At 50.0% G+C, this 14,705-nt stretch overlaps 3 protein-coding genes across 4 annotated transcripts; all 3 read left to right on the forward strand.

Moving 5' to 3' along the window:
- The first annotated feature begins 1,038 nt into the window (after window positions 1-1,038).
- SLC10A3 (solute carrier family 10 member 3) lies at window positions 1,039-3,237 on the forward strand. Of its 2 annotated transcripts, none has more exons than XM_079124770.1 (2): window positions 1,039-1,177; window positions 1,437-3,237. In XM_079124770.1, exon 2 carries the CDS (start codon window positions 1,564-1,566, stop codon window positions 3,001-3,003), a length of 1,440 nt encoding a protein of 479 aa, XP_078980896.1. In that variant the 5' UTR covers window positions 1,039-1,177; window positions 1,437-1,563; the 3' UTR covers window positions 3,004-3,237. The 2 variants fall into 2 exon arrangements, with proteins under 2 accessions (XP_078980896.1, XP_078980895.1); XM_079124769.1 differs by having other exon boundaries at window positions 1,048-1,187.
- A 628-nt stretch (window positions 3,238-3,865) lies between these two features.
- Window positions 3,866-6,798, forward strand: UBL4A (ubiquitin like 4A). Its single transcript, XM_079124790.1, has 4 exons — window positions 3,866-4,024; window positions 4,234-4,339; window positions 4,590-4,798; window positions 4,903-6,798. Exons 1-4 carry the CDS (start codon window positions 3,977-3,979, stop codon window positions 5,011-5,013), a joined length of 474 nt encoding a protein of 157 aa, XP_078980916.1. The 5' UTR covers window positions 3,866-3,976; the 3' UTR covers window positions 5,014-6,798.
- A 4,132-nt stretch (window positions 6,799-10,930) lies between these two features.
- LAGE3 (L antigen family member 3) lies at window positions 10,931-13,225 on the forward strand. The gene is made up of 3 exons (XM_079124789.1): window positions 10,931-11,376; window positions 11,865-12,003; window positions 12,900-13,225. Exons 1-3 carry the CDS (start codon window positions 11,358-11,360, stop codon window positions 13,012-13,014), a joined length of 273 nt encoding a protein of 90 aa, XP_078980915.1. The 5' UTR covers window positions 10,931-11,357; the 3' UTR covers window positions 13,015-13,225.
- The last annotated feature ends 1,480 nt before the right edge of the window (window positions 13,226-14,705 follow it).

Consider the following 14,705-nt stretch of genomic DNA (forward strand, 5'->3'; position numbering starts at 1 on the left):
CCCTCTCCTCAGTTTAAGATGTGGGTGGGGAAAGAGCCAAAGACTAACTAGGATCCAGAGAGGTCATAGCCTCTGAGATGCTACAGGGCACAAAGTAACGGACTGCTGTGAATTATAAACACTGTGTGCCCATCCTGGTTGCCCCAGTTCTAGCAGATGATGTGATACTAGTGTGGTGACTGACCAAATTAAGAAGAGGAGGGAGGCAGACCTCCTCCTTTCACCAGGAGGTACCCCACCCTCTGGAAATACATCCCATTGGGAGTTTCAGTCTCTGGTAGGGACATATTTTGGGGAGGCCCAAGACTGAGCACAGCAGATCATATGTAATCCAGCAGCTCTAGGAGCTCAAATTCTGGGACTGCCTGAGAAGTGGGAGCTCTTACAGAAGAAGTCCAAGTGGACATGTGGTTCTCTCTTACCTACTTCTGCTGCCCCTTCTGGCAACTTCCCTGGGAAGAGGAGACCTGCTTCCTATCAGGATTCCCATCCCATCACTTTAGGGCAAGTACAGCAAACCAGGTAGCCACAGCAGCAGTGTTTTCCCAACTACATGCCAGTTGAAGATTTCAGCCCCTGAGATCTTTGGTACAGTGGTCACCCACTGCCCACATCACTTTGCCACCACTTTGTGCCTGGCAAATGACACTCATATCCCCCAACCTACTCTCCCATATCTGGACCAACCCATCAACACCCTTTTTTCTCATCCAGCTTGTCTCCTTTTCACCCTCAGGATGGCTTTCAAAAATTTCAACCCCACTGTGATATCAGAGAAGCCATGCTATATCTGCATTTTTTTTTTTTTTTGGTACCAGGGATTGAACCCAGGGGCACTTAACCAGTGAGCCACACCCCAAGTTTGTTGGTTTTTTTTTTGTTGTTGTTGTTTTTGTTTTTTTGTTTTTTTTTTTTTTTGTTTTTTTTTTTTTTTTTTTTGAGACAGGGTCTCACTAATTTCACTAAGTTGCTGAGGCTGGCTTTGAACTTGGGATCCTCTTGCCTCAGCTTCCTGAGCCACTGGGATTACAGGTGTGTGCCACCGTGCCCAGCTTATATCTGCATCTTGAAACCAGTGTTAAACAGGCTAATGGTGACAGGACTGGAAGTGGCTCTCCTGAATCTCTTGGTAACAGGACATCTCTGCACAGGTGGACAAACCCAAGGAAATCAGCAGGTATCAGCAGGTGAATGGGAACTCCTGCCTTTAGGTGGCACCTCTGGATGAGGAATGGGAAGCTTGAGACAGCTGTGCTGGGGGAGGGGAAAGCCAAATAGCACTCAACAGCAAGCACTAGGCATTGCCTTTCCATTCCTGAGCTTGGGATGAGGGGTCCTGCTGAGTCTTCCAGTAGTGGACTTCCAGATCCCCATGCTCCTAGGCTTACATCTGCTCACTTTCACCAGCCACCTCTCTGTATTCCATCCCTCTTCAGGGAGAGCCCTGCCATCAGGAAGGCAGCACAGGACCAGGACCTACTGATGGACCCTTCTCAGGACAACCCAACAGCAGCGGTGCTCTCCTAAACTGCAGAAGACCTGGGCACACCTTCTGGAAGAGCCATGATGTTCAGGAGGGGCAGGGGCAGGGGCAGCTCTCAGCAGTGGCCTGGCCTGGGAGGGGAGTGTGGCTGCACAGGCCACCTAGGCATGCTCAGAGCTGCCCTGCTGCTCATCTGCCTACCATGGGGGGCCCAAGGGGTGGCCAATGCCAACTTCAGCACTGCTCTGGGCCACGCTGTGCCACTGACGGGGGGTCGCTACTTGAGCATTGGGGATGGCTCTGTGATGGAGTTTGAGTTTCCTGAGGAGAGTGAGGGCATCATCGTGATCTCAAGCCAATACCCAGGCCAGGCAAATGGAACGGGGCCCGGCCCCACACTGAAGGTCACATCCCTGGACACAGAGGTGCTGACCATCAAGAATGTGAGTGCCATAACCTGGGGTGGTGGGGGTGGCTTCGTGGTAAGCATCCACTCAGGTCTAGCTGGACTGGCTCCACTCCACATCCAGCTCATGGACCCCCATGAGACCTCACCCATGCTGATTGAGGAGCGGAGAGATTTCTGCATCAAGGTGTCACCTGCAGAAGATACCCCTGCTACCCTCAGCACCAGCCTGGCCCACTTCTCGGAGAACCCAATACTCTACATGCTCTTGCCTCTTATCTTTGTCAACAAGTGTTCATTTGGTTGCAAAGTGGAACTTGAAGTTCTGAAGGGGCTCCTGCAGAGCCCTCAGCCCATGCTTCTGGGCCTCTTGGGCCAGTTTCTGGTCATGCCCTTGTATGCTTTCCTGATGGCCAAAGTCTTCATGCTGCCCAAGGCCCTGGCTCTGGGCCTCATCATTACCTGCTCATCACCTGGAGGTGGGGGGAGCTACCTCTTCAGCCTCCTTCTTGGAGGGGACGTCACCCTGGCCATCTCCATGACTTTCATCTCAACCGTAGCTGCCACTGGTTTCCTGCCGCTGTCCTCAGCCATCTATAGCCACCTGCTCAGCATCCACGAAACTCTCCATGTGCCCATCTCCAAAATCCTGGGGACCCTGCTGTTCATTGCCATCCCCATAGCAGCAGGAGTGGTGATCAAGTCCAAGCTCCCCAAGTTCTCCCAGCTGCTGCTTCAGGTCATCAAGCCCTTCAGCTTTGTGCTCCTCCTGGGGGGCCTCTTCCTGGCCTACCGCATGGGGGTATTCATCCTGGCCGGAGTCAGGTTACCCATCGTACTGGTGGGCCTCACGGTGCCCCTGTTTGGCCTCTTGGTGGGCTACTGCCTGGCCACGTGCCTGAAGCTGCCAGTGGCTCAGCGGCGGACGGTTAGCATTGAGGTAGGGGTGCAAAACAGCCTACTAGCTTTGGCCATGCTACAGCTCTCCCTCCGCCGCCTCCAAGCAGACTATGCCTCCCAGGCCCCCTTCATTGTGGCCCTGAGTGGTACCTCTGAGATGCTGGCCTTGGTCATTGGCCACTTCATCTATAGCAACCTATTCCCAGTTCCATGAAGCCCCTGGGGCAAGCTTTCATCACCCAACCATCACACTCCATCCCCTGTCCCCACAGTTCTTGTGTACCAAAGGCCTTTAGTTCTCATGCACTATGCACTCAGACAAATCCAAGCTTATTTTTTTTACTGGTTTTTTATTCTCCAGCTTTCAGTGCCAAAGAGGCCACGCTGAGTTAGGTAGGTGGGCAGTGCCCAGAAAATATATTTCAATAAAAGACAGAAGCAAGCTTGAGTCCCTTCTAGTCTTTGTCCCTTGGGACCTGGGGGTGGGGGAAAGATAAGTGTGCCTGGGTAAGTGTGGGCCAGGGTGAGGGTGAGCTTGAGTGCCACGGTGACCCTTGCACAGGCTTTCTCTATCAGCCCTTGCCATTTAGCCCCTCCCCAAGTGAGGTTCTAGAATGAAGGGTAGGAGGATGGGGCAGAGGAATGGCTTCCCTACCTGCTCCCCAGCTCAGCTGGGTTTTTTGCAGCCAGACTAGAAAGGAGGCAGAAGAACATAGGGCAAATATGGTCAGCTTGGCAGGACTGGGCCAGTTCTGTTACTGAGAGAGACAATCCGGATTTGCACTGACCTGCTCCACCAGCAGGCTGGGAATTTACAGCAGGCCGGGTCACCCGTGCAGGCGAGTGGACTTCCTGGTCCTTACTTCTCCCGAGCCCCAGCTCGTACCTCCTCCCCATCCTGACGGGATGGGCGCACCAACTCCCTGCACAGTTGCAGTGAGGGGACCTGACAGCCCGGGAGGTCCCCGTGCCTTTGCGAGTCTGGTCCCCAAGGCGACTCCTCTTCGCGGGGCGGAGCGGGGCGCGGGCCCGGGGCGGGACCTAGGGGCGTGGGCGAGGCGCGCGGGCGCGCCCCTCTCACGGCTTCCGGCGGCGGCGGGCGGTTCCGGCGCGCGCCCGGGGCGGCGGCGCGCAACGGGGGGCCGTTGGGGTGCGCGCTGGCCCTAGTGGACGCCGCCGCGGCCGCCATGCAGCTGACGGTGAAGGCGCTCCAGGGCCGTGAGTGCAGCCTGCAGGTAGGGTCACCAGGCCCGGACCACCATCCCCGGCTTGTGCAGTCACAGCCTCCTGGCACAGGGACGGGCAGGGGCCGAGGACGGGGACGGGGCGGCCGGACCAACTGGGCCAGGGAGGCCGGGAGAATTGCCCTCTGGAGGGGACGCGAGGTTTTCGCCGCTCAGGGGCCACGGGCTCAACCCCTGCCTCCCACCCTCGGCCCGGTCAGGTGCCGGAGGACGAGCTGGTGTCCACACTGAAGCAGCTGGTCTCCGAAAAGCTGAACGTCCCCGTGCGCCAGCAGCGACTGCTGTTCAAGGGCAAGGCCCTAGCAGGTAACAGGGAGAGGAGACACCCAGGGAGCCCCGCAGGAAGTTGAGGGATGGGGTGTACAGGCCAAGCCCGGCAGCAGCGTGATGGATCTGGGCGCTGGCTCCCAGCGCCGAGGGCCGCTGGAGCCTCGGGAAACTGAATCAACCACAGCCAGATGCCGAGGCGCTCCGCTCCGGCTGCGCGAGGCGGCATCGTTTCCGGGGCCACCTCCACGGCAGTGGGTAAGGAACCCCACGGATCTCTCTTTGGCAGATGGGAAACGACTGTCAGATTACAGCATTGGGCCCAATTCCAAGCTCAACCTAGTGGTTAAACCTCCGGAGAAGGTGTTACTTGAAGAAGGCGCCGCCCGGAGACTGGCCGACTCCGCACCTCCGCCTGTCTGGCAGTTGATCTCCAAAGTCCTGGCCCGCCACTTCAGTGTAGCAGATGCTAGCAGGGTATTAGAACAACTGCAGAGGGTGAGAAGCGACATCCAGTCCCAGCTGGCCCCAGTCCCTGCCTCTGTCACAGCATACCCCTCCCCACAGGCACCCCCTGAATCCTCTTGGCCTTCTCTCCTCAGGATTATGACAGGTCCCTGAGCCGCCTGACACTGGATGACATCGAGCGCTTGGCCAGCCGCTTCCTGCACCCTGAAGTGACTGAGGCTATGGAGAAGGGGTTCTCCAAGTAGCATTCTCGGATTATGGGGAGGAGCCCAAGGCTAGGCCACAGCTGCATGTTGCATTAAATGTGTTCTCCTGTTGCAGTTTGGCTCATAATAACAATATTAATAACAATAATAGCGGCTGGTATGTACCAGGCTCTTGCTAGGTGCTAGGCACTACTCAGAGCACTTGACCAGGGTTCTCTCCCACCCCGCAGTAAAGCTGAGACAGCACAGTGGAGGCACCTAGCAATGACATGGAAGAGCCCGAATATGAGTCCAGCCAGCTTGTAGAAGTGCCTCAATGTGAGAAGGAGAGATGGGCTTTAGCATTTCACATTTAGCCCACGGAGAATAAGCCCTTGAGTGATGTGCTCCCAAGCCTGAAAGGGTAAGCAGTTGGCCCCTGCTGCCCAGTCCTGTCACCTGACCTCTGTGGAGTGTGGCATAGCCCTCAACAAATCTCCACAGGAGGACAAGTGACAACCAGCCCTGGGCCTCAGCTGCTGCAGCCAATGTGCTCTTGATGAAGGAAAAGCAGGAACCTGGGAATCAGAAAGTCACTCCCATTCTGTGGCGTGACTTGGAACAAGTTTCTGTGCTACTTTGGTCCCTGACCATTGAGTCTGTGCAGACCTGAACCAAGTTCCTTGCTCCCTACCGCAGCCCAGGGTGGAAAGTCCCTACAGTGATCTTCCACCTTGTACTCAATAAACAAACTGAAGCCAAAAGTGAAGCTATAGCCAAGCATGGGGCAGAGATGGTATGCCCTGGCCCTTGGTGACACAGCTCTTCTCTGGGGCATCCTGTCTGCTTGGCTCCTCCTGGAGGTGGGTGGTTCTCACCCACTAGTGCAGACAGGTCACTTAGCAAGTCAGTGTCACAGCTAGGACTCCAGCTCTGTCCCTGCACCTAGTGCTCACCCACAGCATGAAGACGATGCTTCCTGCGCCACCTGTGTACAGGGGCTTACACTTTGCACACACCTCATTGCCTGAGAGGAAACCTCAGGGTGCTGGGGAGGGCTAGAAGTATGGACTCAGTAGCAGTGATTCCTCTTTCATCCTGCACTGTGCATGGTGCTAGAGGTCATGTAAGTACCTACCTTCTCCTTGGAGGAGGCCCCCAGGGGTGGTAGAGATTGGAAGGCAGCCATATGTACTTGGTTCTTCCACTTTCACCAAGGGAGCTACTCTCTATGGGTTAAGGTTGGACCTGCCTTTCCTGCCAATAGGCCCTGCTGCCTGGTCCTTATGGGGTGAATTCTGGATCCCCATACTGGAAAGATGAATAGAGGCCTGAGGTCAAAGAACAGACAACAGCCTCTGGCCCTTCCTGAGAGCTGGAGACATCACATAGCAGGTATCTGCTTAGGAACATCTGTGGTCTGCCGGCTTAACATGATAAGCTTACCAATACTCTCATTTATTTTGAGTCAGGGAATGTATTTTGAAAATTCACACTAAAGGTGCATGTCAGACTTATCCAAAAGGAACTGTATTAACTAGGCTGGTTTTGGTTTCCAATAATTGTTTTAACAATAAAGGAAACTTAATGTCTTAGGAAACTGAAAAGTCCTGGTCCCGGCAGTGGAGGAACAATTTGACCAGATGTCTACTTTCTCTCTGCCTCCCTGTGCATCCTCCAGTATCTGCTTCATTCCAGGCCACCACCTCTGGGGATCAAAAGGTGGCTGCCTGCAGCTTCGGTGGAATGCTTTGTTCACTGCCGGTGAGGAGCACCTTCTCTCTGTAGTTTAGCTTCTGTCTCAGATGTCCCCAGCAAATAAATGCTATTGTTTATTGGTCAGAACTGGGTCTTGTGTCCAATTATTTTGGCCAGGGTGGAGAGTGGTGGCTGGTTCCCTGGAGCTGGGTATGAGACTCCTCTGGAGTTAGTAATGAGGTTGTTGGCAATGCTGGGGGAAGAAAGCCACTATATGGTGGGCCTAGCAGTGAGAGAAGATGAGGAAGTGGCCATGGTGACTGGGGACCCCTCTGAGACAAGTTTCCATCCTAAAATGGTGCCACTGCCCCCTGCCCAATACCATGAGACCCAACACCTGCCCCTTGGAGAGGGATCTCAATCCCTGAGCCCCAGGAATGTGTGATCAGGGTAACACCAGGAAATAGAAGCATGAGTAAAGGGCCTAGCTGAAGTGGCCTCACCAAGACAGAAGTAATCTCTCAGATGGAATAAGATGTTTGGGAGGCCATTTCTTAAGAGACCAAAGGAGGATCAGACTCAAGAAGAGCAGTATTTGAAGTGGGGCTTATTGAGTCAGAGGTGCCCAGGTAACAACTAAATGAGAAGGTCAGGATGAACTTGTGAATTCTTTCACATCAAAAGAACAGGGGAGGGGGCTGGGGATATAGCTCAGTGGGTAGAGTGCTTGCCTTGCAAGCATAAGGCCCTGGGTTCGATCCCCAGCACCGCAAAAAAAAAAAAAAAAAAAAAAGAACAGGGGAAACTGGGTACGGTGGTCGTATTCCCAGCAGCTCAGGAGGCTGAGGCAGGAGGATCATGAATTCAAAGCCAGCCTCAGCAATGGTGAGGTGCTAAGCAACTCAGTGAGACCCTGTCTCTAAATAAAACACAAAATAGTGCTGGGGACAGGCTCAGTGGTCGAGTACCCCTGAGTTCAATCCCCAGTACCAAAAAACGAAAAAGGACAGGTGCATGACAAAGTGACACAGGAGCAACACTGAAAAAATATCAAACCTTTAGGATAAGTGTGGTGGCACATGCCTACAATCCCAGGGATTCAGAAGACTGAGGCAAGAGGATTACAAGTTCAAGGCCAGCCTCAGCAATTTAGTGAGACCCTGTTTTAAAATTTAAAAAATAATTTTAAAGAACAGGGATGTAGCTCAGTGGTAAAGTGCTCCTGGGTTCAGTCCCCACTACCATATATATATATATCTCCATCCTTGGAGAGGAGTCATGAAGGTTCTGAACCTTCCTTCATGCCCCCTCCCTGTAATGACATCCTACTTTCTGGTACTACAAGATGTTCTAGGTGGCTTGGCATGGTCACACACGCCTGTAATCCCAGCAACTCAGGGGGCTGATACGGGAGGATTACAAGTTTGAGCCAGTCTCAGAAAGTTAGCAAGGTCCTAAGCAACTTAATGAGACCTTTTCTCAAATTTTAAAAAATAAAATCAAATTTTAAAATGGCTGAGGATGTAGCTTAGTGGCAGTGGCAAAGCACCCCTGGGCTAAATCCCTAGTACCAAAACAAATAAACAACAACAAAAACTCAAAAAACAAACTCCAGGCTCATCTTGTAGTTACTCTAGTTATTCCTGTCCAAACCCAAGAATTGGCCATTTCCTCAAAGAGCCCTGGTTCCTTTTAGTGGGGACTGGTATTTAGAAACTAAGATGTATGTGCAGGATATTCTTATTGCTACTGGGGTGTCATTGATTCCTGGACTCTTTGCACAGACAGAGCTTGGAAACACATATATTTTTAAGAAATCACAAGTTCATACTGAAACCTCCAATTACAATCCAGCATCAGAGTTCTTTCACACCTTCCCTCATCCCACAGTGAGAATTCTGGTTTCTGACAACATCAGTATATTTACTCATTTTCTCTACCAGATAGAGTCTATCTTAAAAGTACACTCAAAATGGCTTCACACTCACTTCATCCTTATCATTATCAACTATGAATATGCTGCACGTAAAGTCAATTCTTTTTGTCTTTAGAATATATCCCACAAAGGGACTACAGTCAGAGCTGAGCTTGAACCTTCTCTGTGTGGTTTCATCAAAAAGGCTCATTTGATTTTTGCTCTCATTTAATTATAGCATTTTATTTATTTTCACTCTTTAAAATTTACTTTTTGAACATGCAAAATATTTGCATACTTCAGAAGTCAAAAGTACATTAAAAAGAGATAATCTAAGAAATCCCCTTATCCATCTCAACTCCCTATAAATGACCATTTTGATTATGGTTTATCCTTTTTTTTCAATAAACCTGTATGCCTGTATGTCCTTTGCACTCTACTTTTTTCACATAAGGATACATTCTAGAAATCATTTTGCTTTTATTAGAAATTTTCTTTCATTTTTGTTGCTGCATAGGACTAACATGTGAATATATTGTAGCTTATTATATGTATCTCTTGTTGAGGGACATATGCATTGTATCCAATAGTTTTGTTATCAATTATGTTACAGAAATTTTGTGTATATGTTTCATTTTGTGGAGCAACTTACATGCAGTAGTACTGATTCAGAGCTGATTCAGGTGGACATCTGTCTACCTTAGCACTGATTCATTCAACAAGTTACAAATCGCCTACAGCATACGTTGCACTGTCCTAAGTGCTGGGGATATATAAATAACTGAACAAAAGATAAGGCACCAGGGACAATATCAACATTAAAGAACTAAGCAAAACAAAAATACCATTTCAGATCATTAGAAAGTCTATGCAGCAAATTGAAACCAGGTGTGGCAGCACACTTCTGTAATCCCAGCTACTTGGAAGGCTGAGGCAGGAGAATCACAATTTGGAGGCTGGCCTGGGCAACTTTGTGAGACCCTGTCTCAAATAAAAATAAAAAGGATTGGGGATGTAGCTTGGTGATTAAGCACTCCTGGGTTCAATTGTCAGTACTGATAAGAAGAAGAAGAGAAGAAAGAGGAGGGGGGGAGAAGAAGCAGAGGAGGAGGAGAAAGGAAGAAAGAGAAAGGAAGGGAAAGAAAGAAAAAGAGAGAGAGAGAAAGAAAGGAAAGAAAGAAAGAAAAAAGAAAGAGAGAAAGAAAGAAAAAGGAAGGAAGGAATGGAGATAGAGAAAAAGGGAGGGAGTAAGAAAGGAAGGAAAAGAAGAAAGGAAAGAAAAACACACAACCACCCTCAGAAATTTCATGTCAGGCTGGGGATATAGCTCAGTTGGTGGAGTGCTTGCCTTGCAAGCATCAAGGCCCTGGGTTTGCTCTCCAGCACCACAAAAAAAAAAAAAAAAAAAAAAAAAAAAAAAAAAAAAATCATGTCATTTATTTTTGGTCCTGCGGATTATACTTAGGGGTTCTTAACCACTGAGTCGCATCCCCAGCCCTCCTGCTCCCTCTTTTAAATTTGAGACAGGGTCTTGCTAAGTTCACAGCCTTGTTACGTTGCTGAGGCTGGCTTTGAACTTGCAATCCTCCTGCCTCTGCCTCCCAAGCCACTGGGATTACAGGCGTGCACCACCATGCTAGGTAAAAAGTCTTTGATTGTAAATGTCACCTTACGTCCCCTTTTAAGTAAAACTGAGTGGAAAACACAAAAATGTAAGTTAAAATCACCCACTATCCCATCACTCAGAGATTCTGAATACTTACACGTTGGCATATTTTCCTAGGATTTGTATGCATACACTGTATTATGTAGTAAATTGGTATTTTGGTTATTCTAGTTTTGCACTGGTTTTTCACATATTAGACCTATTCTCACTGCGGGTACTTTGGTTGAAATCCTTGTCGCTTCCCATCTCTGCACAGGCAGGATTCCCCTGCATACAGCCCACTCTAAAACACTCCTTCCAAGAAGCAAATTAGATCGGTTCATCATCACCCGTAAAGCCCTTTTGTGTGAGACCAAGGGAATGGGGTATCCCTAGGGAGGATACCTGACCGGTCGTCCTATCTACTCTCTGCAAATCTCTGCAGGGATGTCATGCCACATGTCTTGACACTAGCCCTGGAAAACAGCCAGGGCAGGAACCTGGCCACAGGCCTGGTTGCCTCACCCCAAACCGCCAGGAAAACTAAAGTAGGACCAATTTGCATCGGCACACTGAGCTCTTAAGGGTACTACTGAAAGGGGCGGGGCTTCGTGAGGGAGCGCTCATTGGCTGGGCAGTCAAAGGTGTCTCCGGGAATGCTGGGTAGGGCCAGTTGGGTGAGAAGCAGTAAGACGCCCATTGTAGTCACTTGTTTGCCTGTTTGGGCAGCCACTTTGGGGAGCTCAAGTCGCCTCCTGCTCTGATGCATGAAGTTTTGTGAGGGAACCTCAGTCTACCAGGCCCGAGGGCAGCACAGACCATACACCTGGTGGCCTTGCTAGGGGAATGTTCGCGCAGGCGCCCTGGGATCAAGTCACGTGCGAAAGGGCAGAGTTTTTGGAAGGGCCCTCAGTCTCCACTGCTGACGGGATCAACGAGGGTCCCTGGCAGAGTCGTCAAGGCAGGAACTGGCCACGCCCCCGGCGTACTGGCCGGCAGCCGGTTTGCGCAGGCGCACGTGGGGTGGTGTCAAGAGTTAGGGGCGGAGTTTCAGGAAGGAACGGCTGAATCTCGGAAGCCGGAGGAGAGGGCGGGCTGTTGGTCTTGCGCTCGGATCGTGGAGTGGAAGGCGGAGCAGCGGCGGACATGCAGGCCCCAAACAGAGGTACAAGCAACGCGGCGGCGGGCCGTACCGGCTGCCTGCGTCCCCGCAGCTGCACCTGCGGTACTGACATAGTGGTAGCTGCAGCCCGTGGATCTTACAGTACTGTCCCAGTTTCCGGCACAGGCGCCTCTGGAAACAGAAGGTCTCTAATCCGACCTCATATGTTGTATCCTACCCGGGACGGCAGGGAACTAGCGGGGGACTGCCTGTGGCGGGGATAGAGGTGGCTTGGGAGAAAGAGAAGAAGGGCCAGGGGAAACCAGCTATTGGGGGTATTTGGGCGGAGGGGCAGTCTGGGCATGAGAGCGGGTGCGATGGCCGAAGGGAGTGAACAGGGTGAGGCTGCGGTGGGTTAGGCCCAGGGATCGCTGAGGCGTGCGGAAATAGGTCTGAAGGGGTTTAGATTAGGGAGGCCTGAGATGGGGGTGTGGAGGGACCAAGAGGCTCGACATACATACACGCCGATATTGGATGGTGCCTTTACTCAGTCTCCACCAGTGCCCTCAGGGTGCCTTTCCCGAGCCCTTTGGAGGCAGAAATCGCCCATGGATCCCTGTCTCCAGATGTTGAGCCACACCAAGGGGTCATCGAGAAGGAGCTTACAGTGAGGGGCAACGTCCTGGCCATGTAAGTTACAGAAGGGTCTGATGGGCGGTTGCCAAGGGGCTGGGCCAATCTCGACTGCAGATACTCCATTGGAGACATGGAGGCAACAAGGTTTAGTTCGAAGGAGGGGGAAGGGTGCACAGGGCCACTCTGCCTAAGGAGTTCTTTAACAACAGGGCCCCCAAAGTGTTATGCTTGAGACGTGAGGTGTCCCCCAAAAGCTCATGTATGATATAATGCAAGAATGTTCAGAGGTGAAATGATTACATTATATTTTTTTATTTTTTATTTTTGTTTGCGGTGCTGGGGATTGAACCCAGGGCCTTGTGCTTGTGAGGCAAGCACTCTACGAACTGAGCTATCTCCCCAGCCTGAAATGATTACATTATGAGTGATGTAAACATTTCTGTTTAAGTCAGCTTTTCATCACTGAACAAAAGACCTGACAAGTTCATTTTGGCCATGGTTTCAGAGGTTGGGTCCATGCTCTGCTGACTCCATTGCTCTGTGCCTGAGGTGAGGCAGCACATCATGGCAGAGGGGCATGGCAGAAGAAAGCAGCTCAGGATAGCACAGCAGGAAGCAGACACAGAGACAGACAGACAAAGCTCTGCTCACCAGGCACAAAAGATAAACCCCAAAGGCACATCCCCAGTGACCCACCTCCTTCAGCCACACCCCACCTGCCTACAATTAGCACCCAGTGAGTCTATACTCCGCTAACCAGGCACAATTCTCATTATCTACTCATTGCATCTCACAATATTCTTGCACTGTCTCACAGATGAGCTTCTGGGGGACACCACATATTCAAACCATAACACAAGAGTTTCTTGTAATAGATGCCTGAGGAACACAGCAAGAAAGCCAAGGAGTTACCACTTCCAACTCAATTTTCTTTTTCCCTCACTTTTTAGCAAATGGACAGCTGAAGATGCTCGCCTCCTCCGAATTTCCATCATCAACTGTCTTGAACACCTTTCCCTGGTGTTGCGGACCATGCAGCACTTTGGGCCCCCCATTTCCCGCTAAGCCTGTGCTTGGCTAAGGGATCCAGTTTAACCTTATGACCCCTTTCTAGGCAGTATGTGGTTGCGTAGGGCAGTGATTCCCGAAGTACTTGCTACTTAAGTGTTAGGGTCTAAAAATTTACCTGGACTGGCCCTTGGGCACTAGGAGTCCTCTTATTTGGAGTTTTACATGTTTGTTAATGCAGAAAATAAAACTGAGCTAGTCAAGTGCATCTGAGTTTTTTTTCAGCCTCTGCGTCTCCACATTTTCTTGCCTTTTGTCCTTGTGTTCAAGGGTAAGTCCTGGGATTCAGATAATACTACAAGGTAATTGAAGACAATTTCAGAAAAAGAAGATAAAAACGAATTGTGTCCTCTCATTCAGGGCTAACTACAATCAACATCTTGGGAGCTCTTCTTAGGTCTAGAGTTCTGTTCATATTAAATATATAGCAATAACATACAATGCATAATTTTCACAATATAGTATTCTTTCCTGAGTTGTTTTCACATAACCTTTTCTGATTTCTAACAGTTTTTCCAAAATGTTATCAAAAAAACAAGATGCATTTTTTAAAATATTTTTTAGATGTCAATGGACCTTTATTTTATTTATTTATTTTTATGTGGTGCTGAGAATCAAACCCAATGCCTCACACATGCTAGGCAAGCGCTCTACCACTGAGCCACAACCCCAGCCCCCCTGAGATGCATTTTAATGTAACTGTTGCACATGTACATCATTTCCCACTCCCTTCCCTCCTTTTTTTTTTCTTTTAGCACTGTGGATTGAATCCAGACACACTACCACTGAGCCACATTCCACAACCCTTTTTATTTTTTTTATTTTTTGAGACAGTATCACTGAGTTGCTGAGGCTGACCTTGAACTTGCAATTCTCCTGCCTTAGCCTTCCAAGTTGCTGGGAATTACAGGCATGCACCATCATGCCAAGCCTTCTATTTCCCACCTTTAATAAATAATAGTTTCTATGAGCTTATGCATATAAATGTTTGAGTGGTGGGTTATCCCCTTTAGATAGGTTCCAAGAATTATAATTACTGTGTTTTTTAAAATATTTTTTAGTTGTAGATGGACACAATATCTTTATTTTTCTGTAGTGCTGAGGATCTAACCGAGTTCCTCGCAACTGCTAGGCAAGTGCTCTGCCACTGAGCCATTACCCCAGCCCCAAATATACTGAGTTTAATATTAATTTTTCAATTAATTGTTTAAGGCTTTCAACTTAATGGTACAAAAGTTCTCTCCAGAATGTGAACCCACCCATGAGAATCCTGGCTGCTCAAATCCGAAGCGCCACTGACCCACCCAAAACCAAACACCGTCAAAGCCCCCCGCACCCCGCAGAAAAACCCTGTGTTTGTGTTTGAATGAGAATAGCCGCACAGAAACATTCGAGTAGGGGTTTTGTGGCTTCCCTGCCTTGTGAGGAAAAGGGCTGGGACAACCGGCTCAAGTGTTCGGGGGTGGCGTTGGCGTTAGCTCCTGGTGAGGTACGTCGCTACCTCTGCTACTTCTAGGCTGCCAGTCAGTCCCGTGGCCCTTTTGCCCACGCCATCTGTCTCTCCCCATAGATAATCGCGTCTTCTGAGAATAGAGGAGCTGTACCTCCTCTTCTCCACTTTGGCTTCCAGTGATTGAGTTCCCTCCTCAACATGGGCTGCGTTTCCCCATCTCTTTGTACCCCTGGTG

This window comes from Sciurus vulgaris (assembly GCF_902686455.1).
Source record: "Sciurus vulgaris genome assembly, chromosome: X".
Lineage (NCBI taxonomy): Eukaryota > Metazoa > Chordata > Mammalia > Rodentia > Sciuridae > Sciurus > Sciurus vulgaris.